Source organism: Ascaphus truei, chromosome 3 (assembly GCF_040206685.1).
Source record: "Ascaphus truei isolate aAscTru1 chromosome 3, aAscTru1.hap1, whole genome shotgun sequence".
NCBI classification, from domain to species: domain Eukaryota; kingdom Metazoa; phylum Chordata; class Amphibia; order Anura; family Ascaphidae; genus Ascaphus; species Ascaphus truei.
Window position 1 is genome coordinate 226749917 of NC_134485.1, and position 23489 is coordinate 226773405.

Below are 23489 nucleotides of genomic sequence, written 5' to 3' on the forward strand. Positions count from 1 at the left end.
CCAAAAAATCTACTCGCCGAACAAAAAAATCTACTCGCCACCTAGTACCACACGTGTGGTGCTTGGGCCAATAGGAGCTCGCCACGATGTTAAATCCACTCGCCCGGGGCGTGCAAATGTATAGGTTTGTCGAACACTGTATATATATATATATATATATATATATATATATATATATATATATATATATATATATATACATACAGAGAGAGAGAGAGGGGTGTAGAGTCTTTAAAGAAAAATGCAGAAGAGTGGGGTTTTTTTGGTTTGTTTTTTAGGCAGCGGGGGGAGATAGCGAGCACATAGTGTTTTAGCAGTCAATAAATAGAGGGAGGGGTGTATCTTTACAGTGTAAGAGAGAAAGAAATTGGAAGATGTAAGAGAGAGGAGTTGAATGTATCCCCTAGACAGTGTACTTGTGAGCCTAGATAGATACTCTAGTAGGGTTATGGACTGTAATGGAGAAGGGGGTTGGTTTGGGAGTACAGTAAACACACTTACGTACCCATAAAAACAACACAGAGCAACAGGAGTAATACAGGTAGTAGCCTAGAGACCTAAATCATTATGGGAGGACTGGCACAACGGGTCACCACTGACCCTTCACTTGATCCTAACTAAAATTAGTGATCAACTCGCTCTATATACATGCAGCGAGTGATGTCACTTCATCAATCGTACAACAATGGAACTCAGTGGCTTTCTCCACCAGCACAAGAGGACAGAAGGGAAATTCAGAACACATATGCTTCTCTAGGGCTGGTAGGCTGATTACATCTGGCAAGGCAGGCGTTTAGAGGAGTGTTCCATCACCTGTCAACCAGCAAGGGTGACGCTCGGGTAAACAAGTCCAGCAGTCATATCTCACTGAATTAGAAAAGACACAGATCCCTATACATCAGCAGAAAAGATCATGAAGATATACAGATAAAAGACACGTTTCAAGTTTGCATATATAGAGGAGACCATTAAATCTTATAGGATATCATAAAATGAAAAAAATACAGGTCTGACTGACTAGATCAAACATCAATATACAAGTGACCTGGAATGCCTATCACTAATTAATATTAGAAATAGTTTTCTAATTGAAGCTGTCATAATAAAGTGTGCAATTATATCATATTAGGATACATTATATCTAAGAAATGTGTTTACAGAAATAAGAAATGCAATGCTACTGTATCTTTTGATATGATCACGAAAGGTCAGTCATAGCAGTATAAACAAAAGATTTTATGATATAGCTATCTAATCTACATCTATGACCCCTGTATGTTACTTTTGACAAAATAGCTGTAAAGGGCAAAAGAAGACAAGGAATACAGCAAATACTGGGCAAGATATATCAGAGGAGAATTGATGTACAGCAACAAATATATACATATCGTTAGTATATGATACATTAATTAAGAAATACCCAAAGCGCCACATCATCAGGAGGTAGAGACAAGAGAGAAAGAGAAAAAAACTCAGTTATGTCAAAAATATATTTATCGGGAGTCAATTTCAAAGCACAAGTCAATCGTCAATGAGAGAATAATGGGACACCTGAACTTAATATACAGTAGATGGCAGGTACTATATGTGGGATTAAAATTCAATAAATTACAGTTGCACCTAAGATTACACCAAGAGCCGTGATAAAGGGAAAGACCAAGTAATAGAGTCTAATATAGTGCAAAAATGGATTTAGATATATTAGGGACACCATTAGGGCCACCTCCGTGGTCCTGAAGTGCTAACGGTGTAATCAGGTGAGGGTAAAGTAACCTATGCTACAGTAGCCAGAATAACATACACATAACCTTCTCATAAAAACATAGATACAGTAGGTTATAGTCCTGATTCATACCATGTGGTGCAAGTGTACTCAACTTATGAATCCACACTGCTTCTTTTTGTTTAAGTAATGTGACACAGTTACTTCCTCTATGTAAAGTAGGAACCAAATCAATCACTTGAAATTGTACCTGGGTAGGCGTACAGTATGCTTCAGCTGACAAAAATGTGATGTGACATCTCATACAACAAATCGTTGACTTGTGCTGAGAGATACAGGATTTAATTATATTTAATTAAACATTTTGCCAGTCTAAGGGTGAGTGAGCATCTCCCCCTTAGTGACACTATTACAGTGTGCACAATTCAAGGATAGATGCCTTGTTTGGGGGGAACCCAAAAAAGTGGAATTGATGGTATTAGTAACAAAATCTGCTTGAACACGTTTGTACAGTATCATAATACAAAATAATTGCGCCTTTTATTATGAAAGCTTCAATTAGAAAATTATTTCTATTTTCAATTAGTAATATGCTTTCTATGTCATTTGTATTGTCAGACCTGTATTTTTTCATTTCATAAGATATCCTTTAAGATTTAATGTTCTCCCCGATATATATGCAAACTTGAAACGTTTGTCTTTTATCTGTATTTCTTCATGATCTTTTCTGTCATTGGCCTCCCAGTGCTAGGGGAGCGTACCTGTCCTGGCTTTCCCTTCTGTCCTTTAGTACCGATGGAGAACTACACTGATCTCCATGGTTTTGCGATTAATGTCACATGCTGCAGGTATATAAAGTATAGCGAGTTGATCGGTCATTTCAGTTAGGATCAAGTGTTGGGTCGGGGGTGACCCATGTTGCCAGTCCTGACTCGGCTGCTGCCTGTCTTACTTATTATTGGTAAGTGTGTTTGAACTTTTTCTGTGGACTTTTTTCCTTTATACTGCCTTTGTGATTTAGTTTTTTTGTTTTTTGACATACATTTTGATATCTTTTCTTTATTACATGTGTTTTCATATACTTTGAGTGCTGAAACTTTTTGTTCTAAGACCTCCATCTTAGATATATTAAGTTTGAAGCAATAATGGGCCATCCAGGCAGAGATTGCAGGTATCAATGAACAGGAGGAGGGAGAAAGACCTTGCACTACATCCAGTGCTGGTTAGCCAAAAAACAACAAAGGTGCGTTCCCACGATAAAAAATATTTAATGGATCATAGTAACAAACAGCACACCAACGCGTTTCGGACTATACAGCCCTTTATCGAGGTAGTGATGATTTGACTGGACTATAATTTTAAGCTCGGGAACAGATAAATATAATTTTAGATATCTACTCTTTGCTGATGACATATAAAGGAGGTAATAAGGTCACCCAGTGAGACCGTATAAAGAGAGAACACATGATTGGGGACATAAAACAGAATCTTGAGGTGTAATACACCAACAGCAAGATCTATAGAGCTGTGAGGGAGATAGTTGAGAACAGAACTACATATGCCAAAAGAGTGAAGAATGTGTAGAAGAAGAGGGTGGTCAACCATATTGAAAGCAGAGTAGAGGTCAAGAAAAATCAGAATGAAGACTGCAACTTGGCAATATGGAGGTTGTTAGCTACTTGGGCAAGTACGGTTTGAAGGGATTATGCCGTACGGAAGCCGGATTGGAGGCAGTCTACTACAGTAGGTTATGGAAGTTGAAAAAATAAAGAATGTGAAAAGAAACAAGGCGTTCCCGAAAGCTAAAAGGCAAGACAGAGAGAAAAAGAGATGGGAGGTATGCAGGGGTTGCGCTATGTTTTTTTCTATGGCGTAAAAATACTCTCCTCTAAAAATTTTGGATGGGTATTTTTATTCCAAACGGAGTATGAATAACTAGGGCTCAGCTCACGTGTGCTTTGCACGCCAACCATGCCTTCCACAAATAATTATGGGTTTTACTTTTTTCTTCCCCTATCTTCTTTCTCTCTGCCCTACTTCTCTATCTCTCTCCATCTGCCTTCTCTCTCTCCCACTTCCTCTCTATCTTCCCCCACTCTTCCCTCTCCCTCTTTTCTCTCTCTCCACCGCATCTTTCATTTAATACCTTATGATGTCATCAAGTCTGTCCGCTCTCGCCTCCAGCATTCTTGCTTTCTCCTCACATATCAACTGACACTGTCTTTCTTTGTCGATTTTCTGTGTAAACTTTATAGTGACTGTGACTCTACATATCTACCACCAGTCTATGTGCATTATAATGTCACTGATGAGCTATACCTCATGGAGGGGCGGACAAAACATTTTTATGATATCATATCTATACTGTATATACTGTGAGCAAATAGAAGAAATGCCAGGCCAAAGATGAGTTCAAGATATAAATTGGGATGGGGAACAGGGTAGAATTATGAGGTTTATAGAGATGGGAGGAAATGGGGTGGAGGCAGCATGTGGTTGAAGTTGAGTAGAAGAGCAGCTGAGACAGTTACTACTCTGTAACTGGAGGAAAGGATTAAATGATAGGAGATGAATTGTGAAGGAGAGGTGTGAAAGTGACAGAGGGAACGTCTCTGTGGCTAGTTTCCACATTTCCCTTGAAATAATGAGTAAAGTCTTGTGGTGTAGTGGAAGGAGCAGAACATGTTGTAGAGAGAGTCCAAAGAAGAGAGTCAAAGAGAGAAAAGAGTTGCCGTATTGACTGCTTGAACAATAAATAGTTTGCACTGTGCAGTATTAGTTTTTTCTAATCTCACTTGGTTCCTTTTCAGTTAGTACCTGAATATGTTAAATGTGTTTTTCTATTTAGTTAGTTTACTTTTGAAGAACTGACAGTGCCAGAAGAAGAACCCTACAAGGTCTCATTTGCCCATTTAATTAAATCATAATTTACACAGTATTATGTATTTTCATTGTTTAAAAGTTCCAACTGAACATGGTAATTAACTATAAAAATGCTTCATTTCTTTTAAATAAAGAATTGCACCGACTGCTATTAAGTTCTGGAAAATTATCCCAGGATTTTGGTTTAGCCCAAATAACCTACCATTTTTTTACATACCTGCTGAAATTCTAGGTCTACAACGTTCTGAAATGGTTGTTCTTAGCAAGTTATCAAAACTTAGCAGCATCACTTATCACTTATAATTATTGTAATTTATTAAGCTTTGTGGTCACTAAGCAACCTGTAAACAAACTATATGGGGCCACATTGTTTGTGTGTATGGTTTACCTAAAGTTTTTCCTTTGTGTATTGTAGGAATTCCCTTAGCTCCAAAGGAAAAGTTGGACATCCCAGTATTATTTGCTCCGGACACAATGAAACTTTATGAAGCCTTGGTTGTAGTACACATGGTAAAAGCAAATGGTGACAGCTGGGCTGAAGACAATTTTGAAGAAATAAGTACAGAGCTGAAAAGGTAATTCAAAGCAATAACAGTATTTTCTAATGTTATTATGTGTGCTCCCTTTCCATTTCTACAACTTCTAAATTACACGCTCTTGAGATGACCCCCTCATCTCTTCTGACATCACTCAATCTCTTGCTTCCTGCTGAACAAAAATTCCAACAGTTCTCTGTCTCCCTAGCATACCGTCCCCTACTTTATACACCATTTTTTAACATTTTTTTGGCATCTGCATTTTGTATATATGACTGTTACATATTTTCCCTAAATTTCACTCCAAGTATGCACCAATTTGCACCATTGCATATTCTATTTGTTTTTTTTTACGAAATAGAATATTAAATGGTGCAAATTGGTGCATACTTGGAGTGAAATTTAGAAAAAATGATGTAACGTTCAGATCATTTAGAAATACCATATCTGCAGTCATACTCTCACACCCACCCCTTCATCCTCTCTCACCCCCATCCCCTTATTCTCTCTCACCTCCCTCACCTAGTCATCTCTCACCCCTCCATCTCATTTTCTCTTCCCTTATCCCTCTCGTTTTCACACCCCGTCCTTCTCATTTTCTTTCTGTCTCCAGCCCTCTCATTTTCTCTCCCCTGCCCTCTCATTTTCTCTCCCCCAGCCCTCTCATTTTCTCTCCGCCCAGCCCTCTCATTTTCGCTCCGCCCCATCCCTCTCATTTTCTCTCCCTCCATCCCTCTCATTTTCTCACCTCCATCCCTTTCATTTTCTCTCCCCATCCCTCTCATTTTCTCTCTCCTCCATCCCTCTATTTCTCTCCACCCAACCCTCTCATTTTCTTCTCTCCCATCCTTCTCATTTTCTCTCCCCATCTTTCTCATTTTCTCTCATCCCCATCCCTCTCATTTTCTCTCGCCCCTATCGTCTCATTTCTCTCCCCATCCTATAATTTCCACCATCCCTCTCATTCCCCCACTCCCTCTCATTTTCTCTTTCATAACCCCACAGAACAACCACAAACACAGAACACACACACAACAGAACAAATAAAGAGAAACTTAACCCCTCCCCTTCTCACTTCTGTCTGCTTCATGCTATTTCCTTCACCTGGGCCCCACCGCCAGGCTCCTGACACTTCCTCCTGATTGGCTGCTGCTAAGTAAGGCTTGGTCCATTGTGCAGGCGTGTGGAGGTGTGGTGGAGGCATGGCTGTGACATCAACAGGCTGGTCCACCCTCATTGGGTGAACTGCTTATGTGATGCAAATCAGGATGAAGGAAACCGCTCAGCCCCCTAGCAACAGCCCTGCTCTGAGAAATCCTTGTCCTCATGCCGGTCAGGTAACTATGTCCAGAGAGGTAATACCGGACACATATATGCCCGGTATTTCTCCTCACTTTTTACTGGACAGTGTCCCCAAATACAAGACAGTCCGGTTCAATACCGGACACCTGACAACCCTACTCTCTACCCACATGACCATTCAAAATGTTGCTGCCAGATTCATCTCACACACTGCTCTTTCCCTTTTTCATTCCGCTATGCAATTTATATTTATCTTCTCATCAATCATAAGCTCCTCCCACTGTTCAAATATTTTCCTTGCTGCTCCTACCTTTGCCTTACATTAGGCTTCAGACTCTCCCACACCCTTAACATGCTAAATAGGTTGCCCTCAAAAAACTCAATACCTGCCCTACCTCCACGTATCCTCTTACTTACACCACAATCCCTATGATCTATTGGCAAGTGAACAGTTGCTAGACTAACAAAAAGAAGAGCGGGAACACAAATCCATTCTCTCTCCTCCACTAAATCATGCATTTTGTTGGATACTAGACTTTAGGGTAGTTATATTGCGCACATTAAAACTTTATACCCTTCTTTATCGATCTATTTTACATGTACTTTTACTTGAATAACCATAATACCATGCAGTATCTTTTCTATGTTTACATATTGAACTTTAGTAGTAAGCGACACAATATGATTGGCATATTCATTCATGCCAGTTTTTTTGCCATTGTAAACAAGTATGACATTTGAAAGTCGAAAAAAAAAAACAAATAATGTAATTGTCTTCTAAGATATTACTTTTATCTAACTTTATAAATAGCATAAGCAGGGCAGAGAATGGAACAATTTCTGGTATACGATGGATCTATCCAGTTCATGGAATTCCAGAAGCACAGCCTTCCAAGTCTGCACCAGGTAAGACACACACAAATATCTATATATAGGGATTAAATTAAGTATGGTAAAATGTGCTAAGGAAAACAATTTTTAATGTTTAAAAGCTTTTCTTTATTGTACGTATCCTACAGTATATTCCATCCTTAGCCTGATTCAAACACATAGTATATACACAGAATGTGAGTTTCCAGAAAATATCACAGGTTAAAGAATTACCCCATACTGTAGATAGCCAAAATATGACAAAGTTGTCCATCATGCGAAGGCCATTCCTCATCAGCAACTGTTGTGACGGTGTGTTTGTAATTTCCCTCAAACTTCCTTCTTTCAGAAACAAAAATATAGAAAAAAATGAACATGCTTTAAACAAATTACGTTTATTGTGAGGGTTTATTTAAATCTGTTTTATTCGTTGGAATATATGTTTGCATATGTGGTCACAAACCAGTTGTGCTTTAGTAAATATTAAGAAATGGGTATTCACGACTCTAATGGAATTTTACAAGAAGCATGTTAAGAAAAGTTTGATTATTTTCAGAAAGAAGTGACCTCCTGCTAGGTAACTCTGCAATTACTGTACCTGTGAGCAATTTAATGATTTGTAAACACATACAACTGTGTAAAGCCAAAATAATGTATTCTTTCACAAAATTATAAAAAAGCAGGAATAATCAACTAAAAACTAGTTAGTGCAAAAATATTCTTATCAAGCACAAGCATATTTACATTCGGTTTTAGTGTTCTAAGGTTTTTGCACATGAATAGAGATTTTTAAGCCCTTCATAATTTACATGTGTATCCTACCAATATATTATTTCATATTATCATTTATTTGTAAAGTGCCAACATTTTTCCGCAGCGCATTACAATTACATAAACAAAACTACATACCGACTAAGGACAAACAAGCGCAAAAACAAAGACAAAAGGTTAGGAGGGCACTGCTCGTGAGGGCTTACAATCAAGAGGGACTAAGATACAATGTTGAAACAAAAAGTAAAGAGGTTGCTCAGTGTGGGATGGAGTATGCCTTAGAATGGAGTATGGCACAGCTAATGCAATTTTTGATACAGTAATGCTAAGTAAGTTTACATTTAAATTTCAAAGGTTCAAGGATCTTGAACAAATTTCTTTGCAAGTTGTGTTACCATTTATTGGACCAATATACCGGTAGTAGTTATTTATAGATGTAGTTGTACAAACCCGGAAGTCTCTTCTTTGGATGTCCTGTTGAAAAATGGTAGAAGGAGGGTAACACCACTTCTACCGTACTTAGTTGTATTTGTAAATTGTATTCAGTTTTTTTTATACCGCTCAGTGTTGCCATATACTGTAGATGTATCATATCTGATACATGTGTATGATTTCCTACCTCTGATTTACATGCCAGGATAAACATATTGGACATGAACACAATTGTGTTAACACTGATTTATGTCACAGAAATGTAGCTGAACCAAAGTGTTGTCTTTGCTGATCAATCTTCAGAACAGCTAAATATTAGTTTAATACACATTTGCATTCTTATGTGTTCCACATAAATAAATGCTTAATTTAAAGATACTAGAAAGCATGAGGTTAAGATAAGTACGTGTTATTAGGGTTACAGTATCTTGCCATCACTCAAATTTCCTAAGGGCCATCAAACTGCAGACATAAGCCAGCAATGTGATATTAATTACAGATTCAATAGTTAATTGTTTTTATAAAATAATAAGGGGCACAAAAGAGAATATTACCATCTAATCTTCCACTTGTGCCCAGCAGGATGCTATTATAGCCAGTTTAATTTGCATTCAAATTATTTCCTCTAATGTACATTTTGTATGCTTTTAATTTTATCTTATAACCTTGTATTTAAACAGCAGAATTTCTCTGCAAGGCTTAATGTCTTTTCATTAGCCCTCTTTCCCAGGATAAAGCAACCAAACAACTATGATATTATCTGGCATTAACTTTTACAAATTGCTGTGCTAATATAGCAATTTAGCACTGAAATATAGAACAAAGAGCACTTTTTACGCATGAAAAGGCTGCTTGTTTTCTTTGGTGCTGTTTCCAAACATTTAATTTTACATACAAAAATGTTTACACCAGCAAACAAAAGAAAATAAATCTGGATTGTACACAATGCATATGCAATATATATATATATATATATATATATATATATATATATATATATATATATATATATTAGAGAAAAAAGAGAAAAAGCGCCCGATCCACGTGTAAAATCCAAATACAAAGTTTTTAATAAGGAATGACACGACAAATGCACTCACAATTTATCAATGCATTAAAAGCATTGTATGGGTAAACCCATGCGCCAACATGTATCTGCTCGCCGCCCGCTTATTTCGTGACGTCAGTCTTCACTGCTACCGGTGCACCACGAAGAATCGTCGCTCTGGCAATTTAGACCGACAGCCTATGGTTCCAATCACGTAAGTAGATTAGTCCGTGCAGCTCAGGAAAAGTCTTCCTCTTACTGGCAGAAGGCGTATGAGCCAAGTCCGCCACCGTTGTTTCAGAAAACCACGTGCCCTACGCGTTTCTTCCGATAACTGATTTCATCAGGGGATGATGTGTACTCTCATTGGGCTGCTATTTAAGAATGTTTTTGACCAATGGCCATCCATGAATTAAATTGTGCCCAATTATCATAAAAATGAGATCCTCTGTGTCAGCAATAATATGTGCAATACTGACTAATTGCTCAATAACAGATTTAAAGCTAAACATTGTACAATATTACAGAAAGAAAGATAGAATTAAAACAAAGTATGTTAATACCTATATAAGTCAGTGGGGAAGAGGGGAGAGGGAAGGGGGGTAGGAAAGGGAATATCCTGCTCAGCTCAAAATAGACTTACTAGGGAGGTGCTATCAGGGTAAAATATATGCGTGTGGGAGAGAAGGGGACAAGAACCCTATGTGATGCACTCAACCCTACTGAGAGAAAATAATAAACTTTTATTAATGTAATCAAATATGCAAACATAAAAATGTATTAAAACCTAAATTGATGTACTATATAATTCTGATGTGAAATCACACTGAATGACCCAGTGGTGTAATGAATGGTGTGATACACAATGGAATAGATATGCTGTTATATCTCACAATGCTTAGATGATAGTAACTAAACTAAAGTTACTACATTGTAGTGTTGCAAGGCTGTGTTTCTTCTCCTTGAAGTGACGGGCTACCGGTTGTTGGGTCAAATCTTCCTGGTTATCTGTATCCGCTAGAGCTTTTCTAATAGCTGACCGATTAAGACTTAGCCGTTCCTTCAACATGCAAATAGTTTTTCCAATGTAGTATAGCCTGCACGGGCATCTAATAAAAAACACAACAAACTTGGAATCACAGTTCAAAAAATCCTTAAGCTTGATGTGATGACCTTGGTGTGGATGTGGTATGTTTTGCCAAGAGTCATATATTGACAATTGACGCATCCGCAACATTTGTATACTCCTGCTGGTCTGTTGAGCCAAGACTGCTTCTTTGCATATTTGGAAATAGGATACGCCTGGGTCAAAAAGTCACTCAAATTACGATCTCTGCGATAGCAGAAGCGCGGAGGTTCCTTAAAAGGTGTCCAATCTGCTTGTCTTTAGATAAAATGTGACTATGTTTAAGAATGGTTTGCTTTATTTATCCGGATGCTGTACTGAAGGTGCTTTTTATGTTGAAACGGTTATTGCATGCTTTCTTGATTTGCGGTTGTAGTAGTGTAGTTCTATGTAGTAGTTTAGCTTTGTCCAAAGCCGTAATAACCTCCACCTGATTGTACCCTGATCCAAAAAGCAACTTCTCATCTCCTATATATATATATATATATATATATATATATATATATATATGTATTTATAGTATGTTAACACTGCATTTTTCCTTTCTTCAGCCATTGTCTGCTGTCAAGCAAGAACCCGAACGGAAGAGAGAGTGGAAGTGTTGTTAACTGGTGCGGTTCCTGGTCAGACTGGTATGCCAGAAATCAGAAAGGGCCAGAAGTCTGTAGAAAAAACTAATCACATACAAGAGGAAGTTCAAGTTACCAATGGTATAGTTCTTTAGTTCTTTATTTGTACTGTGTATATTTGTGTATCCTGTACATTTTTTTTTAACTTCTCTTAAACCAGAACAAGTGTTTCTTATTTCTGTCTTGTGAAAAAACGATCATGTATTTCTTCTTCTTGGAAACTGGATTATAGCATATCAGATAGTTATGTTTGTCGGTTGGACTAATGGTGGCACCATCATTATTTTGCAAATAAAGGAAGAAAGCTAAACTAACAATTTTGATGACTGGCAAACCTCTTATCTCCAAAAGACTTGAGATAAAGATTGTAAAATGTACCCAAAGCATTTGGCTACCATTGGAATTTGAAAGTGCAAAAAAGTATTTTGCCCCTTCTGTGCCAGAAGCCTAGTAGCACCAGAACTTCCAGGGATTGTGACTACCACATGGTTTTTGCCAGGCTCTCAGTGATGCAAACAGGGGAAGTGGAGGTGTCAATCAGTTACATTTAACCTATTCACCCCTTTAGTTCCCCATTATGTGCCCTGAACTTTATGAGGGCTGGCACGTCAGGGGTCCAGTGACATAGATCAGGGGTTGCGCAAACTGTGGGCGTAAAAAAACATTCTGGGGAGGGAGGAGGTGCTCTGCGCTTACAGAGGCACCGCGCTCTTCCCCAAAACATTTATATGAAATGCCTGGTAAGCACGTGCGAGGCCTCTGTAACTCACTTACCTGGTCTCCGGCTGCTTCTGGCAACATGTCACCATGGCAACATGGCATCAAATTATGCTGCAACGTCACCTGGTGTTGTGACAGAAGACACCTTCAAATTCCTGTATGGTCCCCACTAGCTCCTGCCAGATCTGCCAATGTGCTTATTCATGGTCCGTATTGTGGTTTATCTGTTTGTTTTGTTTTTGTGTGTTCACAACTAAGTTATTGTTTAGTTGTTTGTCTGTGCTCATGGTTGATGAGATTGACAAAAAGACATACTGTATGTCCATAGAGTTCAACCTATACTAAATTTGGATGTTAGATACTTTATCCTATATTTGTATTTACAGTATTTTGATCCAGAGGAAGGCAAACCGGGGAAAAATACATTTGTTCCTGACTCAAAATATTGGCTTATCAGATTACTCCCTCGATCAACATATTTTCTATGTTTAATTATTTGGTATATCCCTGTATACCTTTCTAAAAAGATGTCCAACTTGTTTTTTAAGATATGTATTGTATCTGCTTTCACAGTCTCCATAAGTAATGAATTCCACATTTTAACTGCCCTTACTGTAAAGAACCCTTTACTTTGTTGCTGGTGAAATCTCCTTTCCTCCAACCTTAAGGTTTGACCCTGTGTAGTTTGTTCGGACCTTGGGATGAATAGTTCTTTTAAAAGCTCCTTGTATTGTCACTGAATACATTTGTATATAGTTACATCATATCCTCTCTTAGATGCCTCTTTTCTAATGTTAACCAATCTAAATTAGCTAGCTTCTGCTCATGTTAGTTTTTCCATCCCCTTTATAATTTGGTGGCTCTTCACTGTACTTTTTCTAGTTTCATAATGTGTATGGAGTGGTGCCAAAAATTATACTCCATATTGAAGGTGTGGTCTTACTAGGGCTTACTTATGTTTACGTCCCTTCCATTCATTCCCTGTTTAATCCAATATTAGATTGCATTTTGCCTTTGCAGCTACTGCATGACTTTGGGCACTTTTGCTAAGCCTGCTGTCTACAAGCCCTCCTAAATCCTTCTCCAAGAAGGATTCTCTTAAAAGTATCCCCAGTTAATTTGTAAGTTGTCGGTTTATTCTTGTTTCCCAATTAGAATTGCTTATGGTCACACTACATTCCTGCAATCAATTAAAAGTAAGATTGCATTTACAAGTGCAGTATAAATTAGAACAGATGCACTGATTATGCTAATTAAGTTAAAAAAACATGCATCAGCATCTAGGTGTGAACGCTAAAAACAAGTTTTAGTAAATAGCCCCCTGTGTATCACCTCTCCAGCTGGTGTACTATACATGGCAGAGTAGATCTGACCTGGCAAAAATGTAATACTGATACTCAATTATTTGCCACATAATATTAATGTTCAACCTACTGTAGTGTGTATGCTATTTTCCATTTTTTACTCAAATTAGGTATATTTAAGGCTCGGAGTGAAACATACTGAATATAATTCTCTGTAATACACAATTGGCATTTAGGGGCAGATTCATAAAGTGCCTGGCTTGGCTGGGAGTTAATGTCATATAAGGTGCCCTACACCTAGACCGGCACTTGATAAATCTGCCCCTTAGACTGAAATAAAGTATTCTGAAACATTTATACATAAAGAGGAAGTGATACAGTTGCCTAATTTCTACAGTAAAAAAACTATAATGTTTATGAATGCTGATTTTTGCATGAATAGGCAGGTACTGATTTGGGACATGACATACTTCCAGACTAAGTAGAATGTAATTAAATGCTTTGACACGTAAGGTACTGGAATCATTTAAGACACTGACAGCTTTCATAATGATGGCATTATAATTATATTATTCCTAGATGAATTTGAAGCCTGTCATAAAATCTGCGGTCACCATATTCTGTTAGCTACTGGTATGAATGTGAACATGAAGTTGCTGTATCACAATCAGATCACAGTCTTGTGAATCACGTGTGTGCTTTCTGTAATAACACAATTTTACAGTTAAGAAATAAGGTGAAATAATCAGAAAAAATATTATATCTAAACAGATACATCTGTAGTAATATATGTTATTAATTTAGTCAAGAATAAACCCTTGAGATGGTAAATAATATCAAGTGTGTCAGGCTACATCACTAGAATTAACAATCAACACGATTGATTAAATGGATTCAAATGTATTCATTGATAATATTGGTAAAGAAAACGTCAAATGCAAACCCTTTTTAGCAATTGTTGAAATGGACTGATCGTCTAGTTAGGTCATTGTAGACATAGTTTATTACAGAGTCTTTATGCAATTTGGACCATATTTACTAAGCAGTGCTAATTCATAAGACCTTTGATGCTGGAAGACAACATACTGCCCATTTAAGTGAATGGGCTGTAAGATGTCTTATGGCAGAACACTGCTATTTAAAAATGGGCCTTTATACAGTATATGACTGAGCATTCAAGTTAAGAAGAATTATCACATGAAAGAATACAGGAACAGGAAAGTTGGATAGAGCAATGAATATTGTTGGACAGATCAAGCTCTGATGCAAGGTTTTCTCCCCCCCTCCGATCCGGCATTAACTGCCATTTTATTGAAAAGCAGTTAATGCCGGATCGTGGTGCGATACCCAAATCCCTGGTTTATTAAATCCTGACCTAAGCCTGTTTAACAACCTTCGATGTTTAATGGTTGTTTAATAAGCAGTGATAGAAACACAGAGAGACCCTTGAAATCCAGTTGAGAATCATTCAAGGATGGTAATTTTTTCTTGAAATATGTCGTGCACACTACAATTTGAATTTATTCACCCTTGTGATGATGTCACATATTGTCTTTCCCTATTTATTTGGGTAATAATCTGCATACATCTTTCCATTCTTCTTTGAACTGTTTGAAGCTTCGAAATTGTATTTACATTTAGGGTCAAATTTCACATGCATACTTTTGGCAATAAAAACAATTTAATCTACAAATCGTAGGTGACTCGAATATTCACTATTGCTTTTGATTGGGAAGAAAAAACAATCAAATGTCTTGAAAAATTCTTCAAGTGTTGCAGTGAAAATCTTTGGTGACACGGTGTCTCCCTTTCACACTCTCTTGCTCATCATTATCTCGCTTGTATCTTCGTGTAATCTAATAGTTGAAGAGTCATTCTCGTAAATGTTCTTTACAATATCAATGTACTGTATGCTTCTTAAATATTTTGTCTTATTAGTGAATCTAGAACTGCTGAGGTGTAGACACAATCAAATGTTTTTTCATAATCTACAAATCTAAAACTGAGTGATAGATCATAATCATTACTTTGTGAAATCACTTCTTGCATGCATTGGAGGTGATCCATTGTGTTGTATTCAGTGCAAAAGCCTGCTTGTTCTCTAGGTTGGGCAGAATCCAGGGTCTGTTGGGCAAAATCCAGGTCTGACCCCTGAGGAAGTTGCTTGCCAGCGACGAAATGCATAGAGCTGTTCTGATTTGTGGTTCCAGTAATGACATCATTTTACGCGCTGTGTCTAGCCCAGCACCCGATCACAGACAACCTGGGAATCCCCTGCTCAGCTCCGTGTCTGTGTACACATCAGTTGCAGAACTTGAGCTCTTCCCCTGCTCCCCTGGGACACTGAATAACATCACAACTGATCATTTTTTGATGTTTCTAAAATATTCCGTTTTGTACATCCAACATATTGGGGCCCGCATGGCCACTCCAAAATATAAATCATGAAAGTGGTGGTACAGTTACTAAATGTTTTAATTTCATATTCTTTATCTTGAACGCCAATTGGGCAAAATGTTTTATTTTTATCCCCATGTGGCATATTGAACAGTTACCACAAGCGTAAAAGCCTTCTGGCTTTTTTTGTAGCCAACCCAAGGCAACAGGTATTTTAGAAATGTTTTTTTATTTTACAGCTGAACCCCGTTATAACACGGTGCTTGGGGTCCACATATTGCCACCGCGTTATAATGGGGCTCACGGGAAAAAAATATGGCCGGCACTCCGATCAGGGGTTCCACTGTAGGGAGAGTGTGTCTGTGTGAGAAGAGGCAGGTGGTGGTAGCAGCAGCCCCAGAACCAGCAGCAGCAACCCCAGCACCATGATCCCCAGCACCAAAAGTCCCAGCACCAGGAGCCCCAGCAGCACCAGCCCCAACACCACGATCCCCAGCACCACGGTCCACAGCACCACGGTCCACAGCACCACGGTCCACAGCACCACAATCCCCAGCACCACGATACCCAGAATCAAGAGAGGTAGGAGGTGTGTGTGTTTGTATGTATGTGTGTGATTTGTAAGAGCCAAAGATCGGAAGAACCCCTCAGGGCTTTACTAATGTTGAAAAAAGCCCCCATCTTTTCCATGGAGGACTGGCACTTTTAATAGAAATAGGGGGGAAGGGAGATGCAGCAGCAAGAGAGGTGGTAGTAATAGTAGTAGTAGTAGTAGTAGTAGTGTGGAAAATGGAAATAAGGCTATAAAAACCTTTGTGAATTGACTCCTTCGCTTTGCAATGCGTTGCTGCCCTCTGACAATGAAGGGATTAATCTGCCCCGGCTCCAACCCTGCATGTGACAGGAACTAGGACATGATGTGACAAGGCCATAGGACCAAAAGAAATACCCATTGCCACTGTTTCAGTTCTCTCTGGGTCATGGAGTTAGAGGAATTCATGTGACTGAAATCTGGGCATTTCTACTTTCCAGTGTTGGAAAATGTCACAGACGGAAGTCCTGGAGGGAGGAGGGGTGAGATTACAAGGAAACCCCCTTGGTAACACACTGACACAGACCTTCCTCTCGGCAAATCCTGGAAGTTTGCAAAAAAAAAGAAAAAAAATTTAAACGGGAGCCATGCTCAGACCGCGTAATATGCGGATCTGCGTTGCAGCGGATCGCGCTGTAACAGGGTTGAGCTGTACTTGGTGCCAGCATGTTTTTAATTGTTTTTGCTCTTAATCTGAGGTTTCACAGGTAAAAGCTGTTTTAGAAGACTGTCACTTTGTAAAAGTTCCCGTTTTTACTTAGGATTTTGCTAATTTGATTTGTTACAACATTGTATTTTGTAATTAAAGAAACACCACTTGCTATTTTATTTTTGTTGTGTGTTTTACTATCTCCCGAGGTGATGAGTGTATTTTTCTACAGATTTTTAGCTCTCTCTATGGCCTGCTCTACCAACAATTCATCCTATTCTCCTTCTAAGAAACAGTCTTCAACGATTGTCGCCTATTACATTCCACTACATTGAAATCTCCCATAACAATCTTGAGGTGACAATTTCCATTGTTGTTAAGTTGGCTGATTTCATGATAAAAGTCTCCCACTGCATTGTCTGAATTATTTGATGTTGGAGTATACACTTGGATTATATGAAGCCTGTGTCTCTTTGTCAACTGAATGATGATTATGGCTTCTCCTTCTGAGGAGCTTTCATATTCCACTATGTTGTTTCTCCATCTTTTGTTAATGATGAAGCCAACTCAACTGATTATTTCATTATCTGTACCTCTGTAGTAGAATAAATGTCTGCCTTTGAGCTCAATGAGTCCTTCATCTTTTCTTCTAACTTCACTAGAGCCAAAAATATCCCATTTAATTTTTTCAAGTTGTTCTTCCAGTGCTGCTTCACTGGAAACAGTCCAGCATTTGTAGGTAGCCAGGTTTATGTTTGAATGACAGCTTTTGTTTAACCTCAAGAGATTCTTAGCACTGTCTGCCTTTATGCCCTCTTCCTAAATACTGTCAAGCCCAGTAACAATCCAGCCTCCGGAAAATGAGGGCCAATGCTTTTTGGTGTGTTTCATGTTTGGGAGTTGAGGCCTCACTTGCCATGCTGACCTGATTTGTATGATATAGATATGTAACCCTCCTTGCTCGACTCCCTAAGGAGGTTAAATTAGTCTAGTGGTGTTATGTCCAATTCAGCAATAATTTACCTGACTCAGGGGCTGTTGTAGCATAATGTGACATTCAGTATGTCTTAGTGTTAGTGTTACTCTGATCTGGACAAAAAAGTTAAAAAATCAGCGCTACTAATTGTATAAAATTATTAAACCTTCAACCCACCATACAAGTGTAGGTGATTACTCAATGTAACCTTTAAATCAATAGTGTTAAATAAGTAAATTACTATATAAACAACCATGAAAGTGATATTAGTGAAAAAGTAGGATAAGGAAAAAACCTTAAAAATTAACATTTTGAGTCTGCTACTGTATAATGTTGGATGGCTCAGCACCCCACAGAACTAGTATACAAAAAGAAGAAAACACAGTGCACAACTCATAGTGTAATCAATGAAATACATTGTGATAAAAGTGAAGGTGGTTATAAATGCATGTACGAAAAGATATTCAGTTTAGGCAATACATGAATTTTGGCACATACACCTGAGGAAGGTCCCTGTGAGGACCGAAACGTTGTTCTTGTTTGTGCTGCTGTCTACTTTGAATACAGGTTTTTTCATCTACTACTGAGTGCTGTCCTTTGTTTACTCTTGTTGAGTTGACTACCGTTTTCTATTTTATCCCTATGGGACATGCACCGCAACTATTGTTTTGTATTTGGAGTGCCAACTGTCTCTCTATTTTCTCTCTCTCTCTGTGTGTGTGTGTGTGTGTCACATTTTCACCTGAAATCAATAGCTTTGTGGTTTAAAGAAAGAGCATATAAGATGCAATAAACTGTATTTAAAATTAACATAAAAACTTTGTTGTGAAGTGCATGGATATTTGTCTCTGAAAAAATTTGAATTTTAGAACCACATTTAATGCATTACAAATATAATTTGCAGTTTACAACTTCTAATTAAAAAAAGATATACATACATATATATATACATATATATATATATATATATATATATATATATATATATATATATATATATATGTATATGTATATATGTATGTATATCTTTTTTTAATTAGAAGTTGTAAACTGCAAATTATATTTGTAATGCATTAAATGTGGTTCTAAAATTATATATATATGTATATATATATATATATGTATATAAACTAACAAACAAAAGAAAAAGCAGCGCCTCAAAGGGTATATATGCGGTGAATAAATATTGTATAGTATTAATACAAATGGTATCAGTGCCTGCGTGTGAAATGTAATAAACAATAAACATATAATCAATTGAATAACTTAAATAACGCAATACATATATGTGCAAAACAAAGCATATTATGAAAATATAAAAATATAAAAAATATATAAAAAATAAAATAAAGAAGTGAAAAACCAGTCCTTTATGATGAAGTTCGTCAAAGATATTTTAGACTTGAATACAGGGGGTCTCCGGCTGCTCTCGAAAGGATGAACCACATCCTATGGAATCTGTAGAGGAGAAAGAGAAGAGAGCGCACGCCCCATAGTGTATAACTGTGTATTTAATAAAGGAAATGGAGGGGGGGGGGAGAAATCTCACTCACAAGGGTAAGGAAATTAAAAGCATGTCGTGAATAAATCACCACCATTCGGCGTCTTTACTTGTCTTTACTCGTCTCTGATGTTAATTTTTAAGGTTTTTTCCTTATCCTACTTTTTCACTAATATCACTTTCATGGTTGTTTATATAGTAATTTACTTATTTAACACTATTGATTTAAAGGTTACATTGAGTAATCACCTACACTTGTATGGTGGGTTGAAGGTTTAATAATTTTATACAATTATATATATAGCCTGAGAATTGCTATGTAATTGCTGAATTGCTATGTAATTGCTGAATAATTTAAGTTTTATGTTATTATATGAAAATAAGAACTATAAATGTTTTCTCCAAAATGCTGAGTCTGCTGGTTGTAAAATCCCTTTTTTACAATTTCACCCTGGTATGTATCCTGTTTAATTTGATGGAAATCTACAGTACTTTACCACTACAGGTATTTAAAAATAACAAAAGCAACTATCTATCATTTGCTATGGTTCTTGCAAGAATAAAATTCTCAGCTGTAGGTTATTATGACCAAGAAGTTGAAAGTAAGCTGGACGTAGCTCACTCCCAATATAACTGCAGAGATATACGATGGTTTGCAATACCAATGTGTGTAATATGCTGTACAGTATATCCAAATTAAAGTAGTCTAATGGTGGGCTTTCTTAGGGGAAAAATTATATTTTGAAAAATTATCACTATGATTACTAGAAAATGGCTGTCCTCACAGTTTTCCGTATTAACATTGTACAGAAATATGTGAGCTAGTTTATTTGGATGAATAAAATATGTTTTTAAAGCGGCATTCCTCATTGCTTCATCTTTTTTTTTTTTACACTGTTTGAACTGATTGTGCCTGAGTTCAGGATCATTGTTGTCTTACTACCAGACACTCCTTCTGCCTACCATGAGCTTTCAATGGTATATTCCTCAAGTCTAGTGATAATGCTATACAAATTATTTTTACCAAGTAAAGAAGCAGAGAATGCTGGCAAATATCAAGATGATTGGGGAAGGAAGCAATGGACAACTGGGAGAGAGGCCGATGTGTTGTGACAGTTTGGGGTTGTATTATGCCTTCGTATAGTACTATATGTTAGTAGTAAAGACGCAAATCTTACATGTGGAACTCTTGCTCTTCCTACAGTACTTTTTCTGTATGCAACATCCTTAGCTGAATTTGTCTAACAGAGCAACCTAAAAAAACCTATAAATGTTTCTAATTCTATATTGAGTCACATTGAAAAGGTCAATAATCTATCATTATAGTAGCATCATTCCATGTGTTGACTGTGCACATGTGATGACCACATTCAAATTTGTGCACAGTGAGAGTGGCACAATAATTGGAAAGTCAGTGTTGATTAGGAATTCACCTTCTAATACTGGGGAAAATATCTACAGAAAATATGGAATGTATTATTGTAATAATGATTGTCAGAAAAAAATAGATTTGGCTTTTTATTTGAAAAAAGACTTAGGGCCTCATGCAGAGAGCATAGAATTTTAAAAATGGCGAATTTCATAAAAAGTAGCTTTTTTGGAGAGTTTTATTCTCCATATGCAGAAAAGTGCGAATTCTGCAATGTTTAACATGGATGCGTCTGGCGAGTTTAAATTGGCGAGATGCGCGCTTCAGAAACGTGTAAAAACAAATTCGCGCCTTTTTTTTCCCCTTTACTATAGGCGGCGAGCGCCATCTTGCCATATTTTCGTGGCGCGGCAAAAATGCGAGAATCGCGCCTTTTTTTGGCGCGAACAGCCGCTACTTGCCGTTCGCACCTCTCTGCATTCGGAGAGTTTTAAAAATGGCGCGATTGAGGTTCTCGCCAGCCGCGAGGCGAGTTTTAAACATAGAAATAAAAAAAAGGCGCGTTTTTCGCAACTCGCCATTTTATGCCGTTTTCTGAGGGAAATTGAACAAAAAATGGCGAGTTTTGCAATAACGATGCTCTCTGCATGAGGCCCATTATGTGAAATGTTGCTACTTGTTTTCAAATATGTTGTTGGAAAAGCTGCATTGTGACCATAAAAATGTCTTATGAAGCCAATATTTTCATATATTGAGCATAATTACTGTTGCTTATAAAAAAAAAGTTGGCTTATAAAATGTATATATGTACAGCTTCATGTGTATGTATTTAATAACATATAGGAGTAACGTCCCTTATAAGTAATACTAATAATGCTTTGATATCTTGATGACATTGCCAACAAAATACAAATTGGTACTGATCTCTATTTAGGCTTCAGTACAACAGAAGAATTTTTATATGACATTAGCTATGAATCCGAAGAATTGAAATCCCAACTGGAACCATATGTGGCTATAGAACTGGTGAGAAAAGAACGAGATGCAACATCTGGGATTGTCACATTGATTTTCAATATTATTTTTGCACCAAACAAGCCAATGAGGTAAGTTTTTTATTATTCATTATTTTCTTTGAGTAAGTTAATGCTATCGGTGAATATTTGCCACTGTAATATAATGACCAATATGGTTGAAATTGGGCATCTTCAAAATTATTTCAAACTTTTGCACTCCCATCCCAACCTGTAACAGTTCAGAAATAAAACGGGCCACACAGCTAGCCATCAATAGATACACCTGCTAACCTTCAAATGAATAATAATGGTAGGCTTCCTGTCTGCCTGAAGTTGCTGATCACTCTAACAGGAAATGGGTTCTTTGTGCCCTGTTGAATAAACTTCCACAAAGTTTTTTTTTAAACACCGTGAATTGTGCTGCAGTGATGTATCTGTTCAAGCCCAGTATCAATTACTTGGCCATTGAGCTCAAAGTGACTTAGTAGTTAACAGACTAGTTTGATTTAATCAGCATACCATCGTAAAGTGTTTTGAAAGTACACTTATTAATCTTTATGTTAGGCATTAGTACATGGTGTAAGAGATGTGTTCAGAGGTACACAATGGAGACTGTTTTAAGGTGAAATTAAAATTAGGCTTTATTGCCTGTTTCCTTAAATAGCACAGCAAACATATGGAAACAACAAAACAAACGCCTACCCCTGTGTAAGGGCTAACTTACTTCCCAGTCCCTATCAGCAGGGCTGGAGGGATAATCCCATTACCACCCTATTCCCCACAGTCTCAGGAGATACCATAAAGCAGGTGGCCCTTCATGTCAGTCTCTGGTAGGTTCCTGGGTCCCCTGTGTCCAGCAATTAACCAGCACACTGCTGGATTAGAGGCAAGCCTGTTTAACAGGGATAAGACCCTGTTACACATTGGTATTCTAATGTTTCCTCATTTCACAGGTGCAAGTGCACAAGTAAATATATAGCACACACCAAGTGTAAGACTTTTGCTTCCAGCTTCAGACATATATTGTTTTTTTAATGTATATTTTATTAATAACATGTCTTTCAGACACTCGGCCACATTGGTAGTACAGTGTGTTACAGGAGGAATCTGGAAATTCCCCATAAAGTTGGTTGCCACTGAGCCAAATGTGGATGATGTCATTCAAATGGAAGCAGTGGGACTCAACAAGGAATCCATTGTTGGGTTTAGACTAACAAGCCAGACAAGGTAATATGAAGCAAACACTTTATTTGCAGTAGACTTTCACTATAAACTTGACTTGTCCAGTTGTAATACCTGCAGCGTGTCATGGTAATATTTAGGATATCCATTTAAAAGGCCCTGTCTCTTTTGATGTTGTAAAGTGAATACATTTTGAAGTAATATGTATGAGAAATACATGTCCTGTCATTCCACTTTTGGACCTAAGAGGTTTTTTTTGTAAACTCTCATGTTACATTGAGCAATCACAGACAAATGTTTCAGGTGATGATCTCTCTGATAATAACAATGATAATGATTCTTTGGATCCACTACAATGCTGGCTGTGCTAATGCTGCTTCTAACAGCTTTCATCCAAAGTGCTATTTCACAATAAAAATGAAGCAATTACTCTGGCAATTCCATAATCTTTCTCTTGGTGTTT

At 37.4% G+C, this 23489-nt stretch overlaps 1 protein-coding gene across 4 annotated transcripts in view; it reads left to right on the plus strand.

Moving 5' to 3' along the window:
• CFAP47 (cilia and flagella associated protein 47) overlaps positions 1–23489 on the plus strand; it is a 663944-nt gene that overhangs the window by 583253 nt on the left and 57202 nt on the right. For 3 of the 4 annotated variants that reach the window (XM_075590256.1, XM_075590258.1, XM_075590257.1), the window contains 5 exons: positions 5022–5181; positions 7256–7350; positions 11243–11401; positions 21763–21934; positions 22910–23071. In XM_075590256.1, coding sequence (XP_075446371.1) covers positions 5022–5181; positions 7256–7350; positions 11243–11401; positions 21763–21934; positions 22910–23071 — 748 coding nt within the window. Of the gene's footprint in view, positions 1–5021; positions 5182–7255; positions 7351–11242; positions 11402–12426; positions 15008–21762; positions 21935–22909; positions 23072–23489 lie in introns of those variants that run through there. The other variant, XM_075590259.1, reaches the window with a different exon arrangement.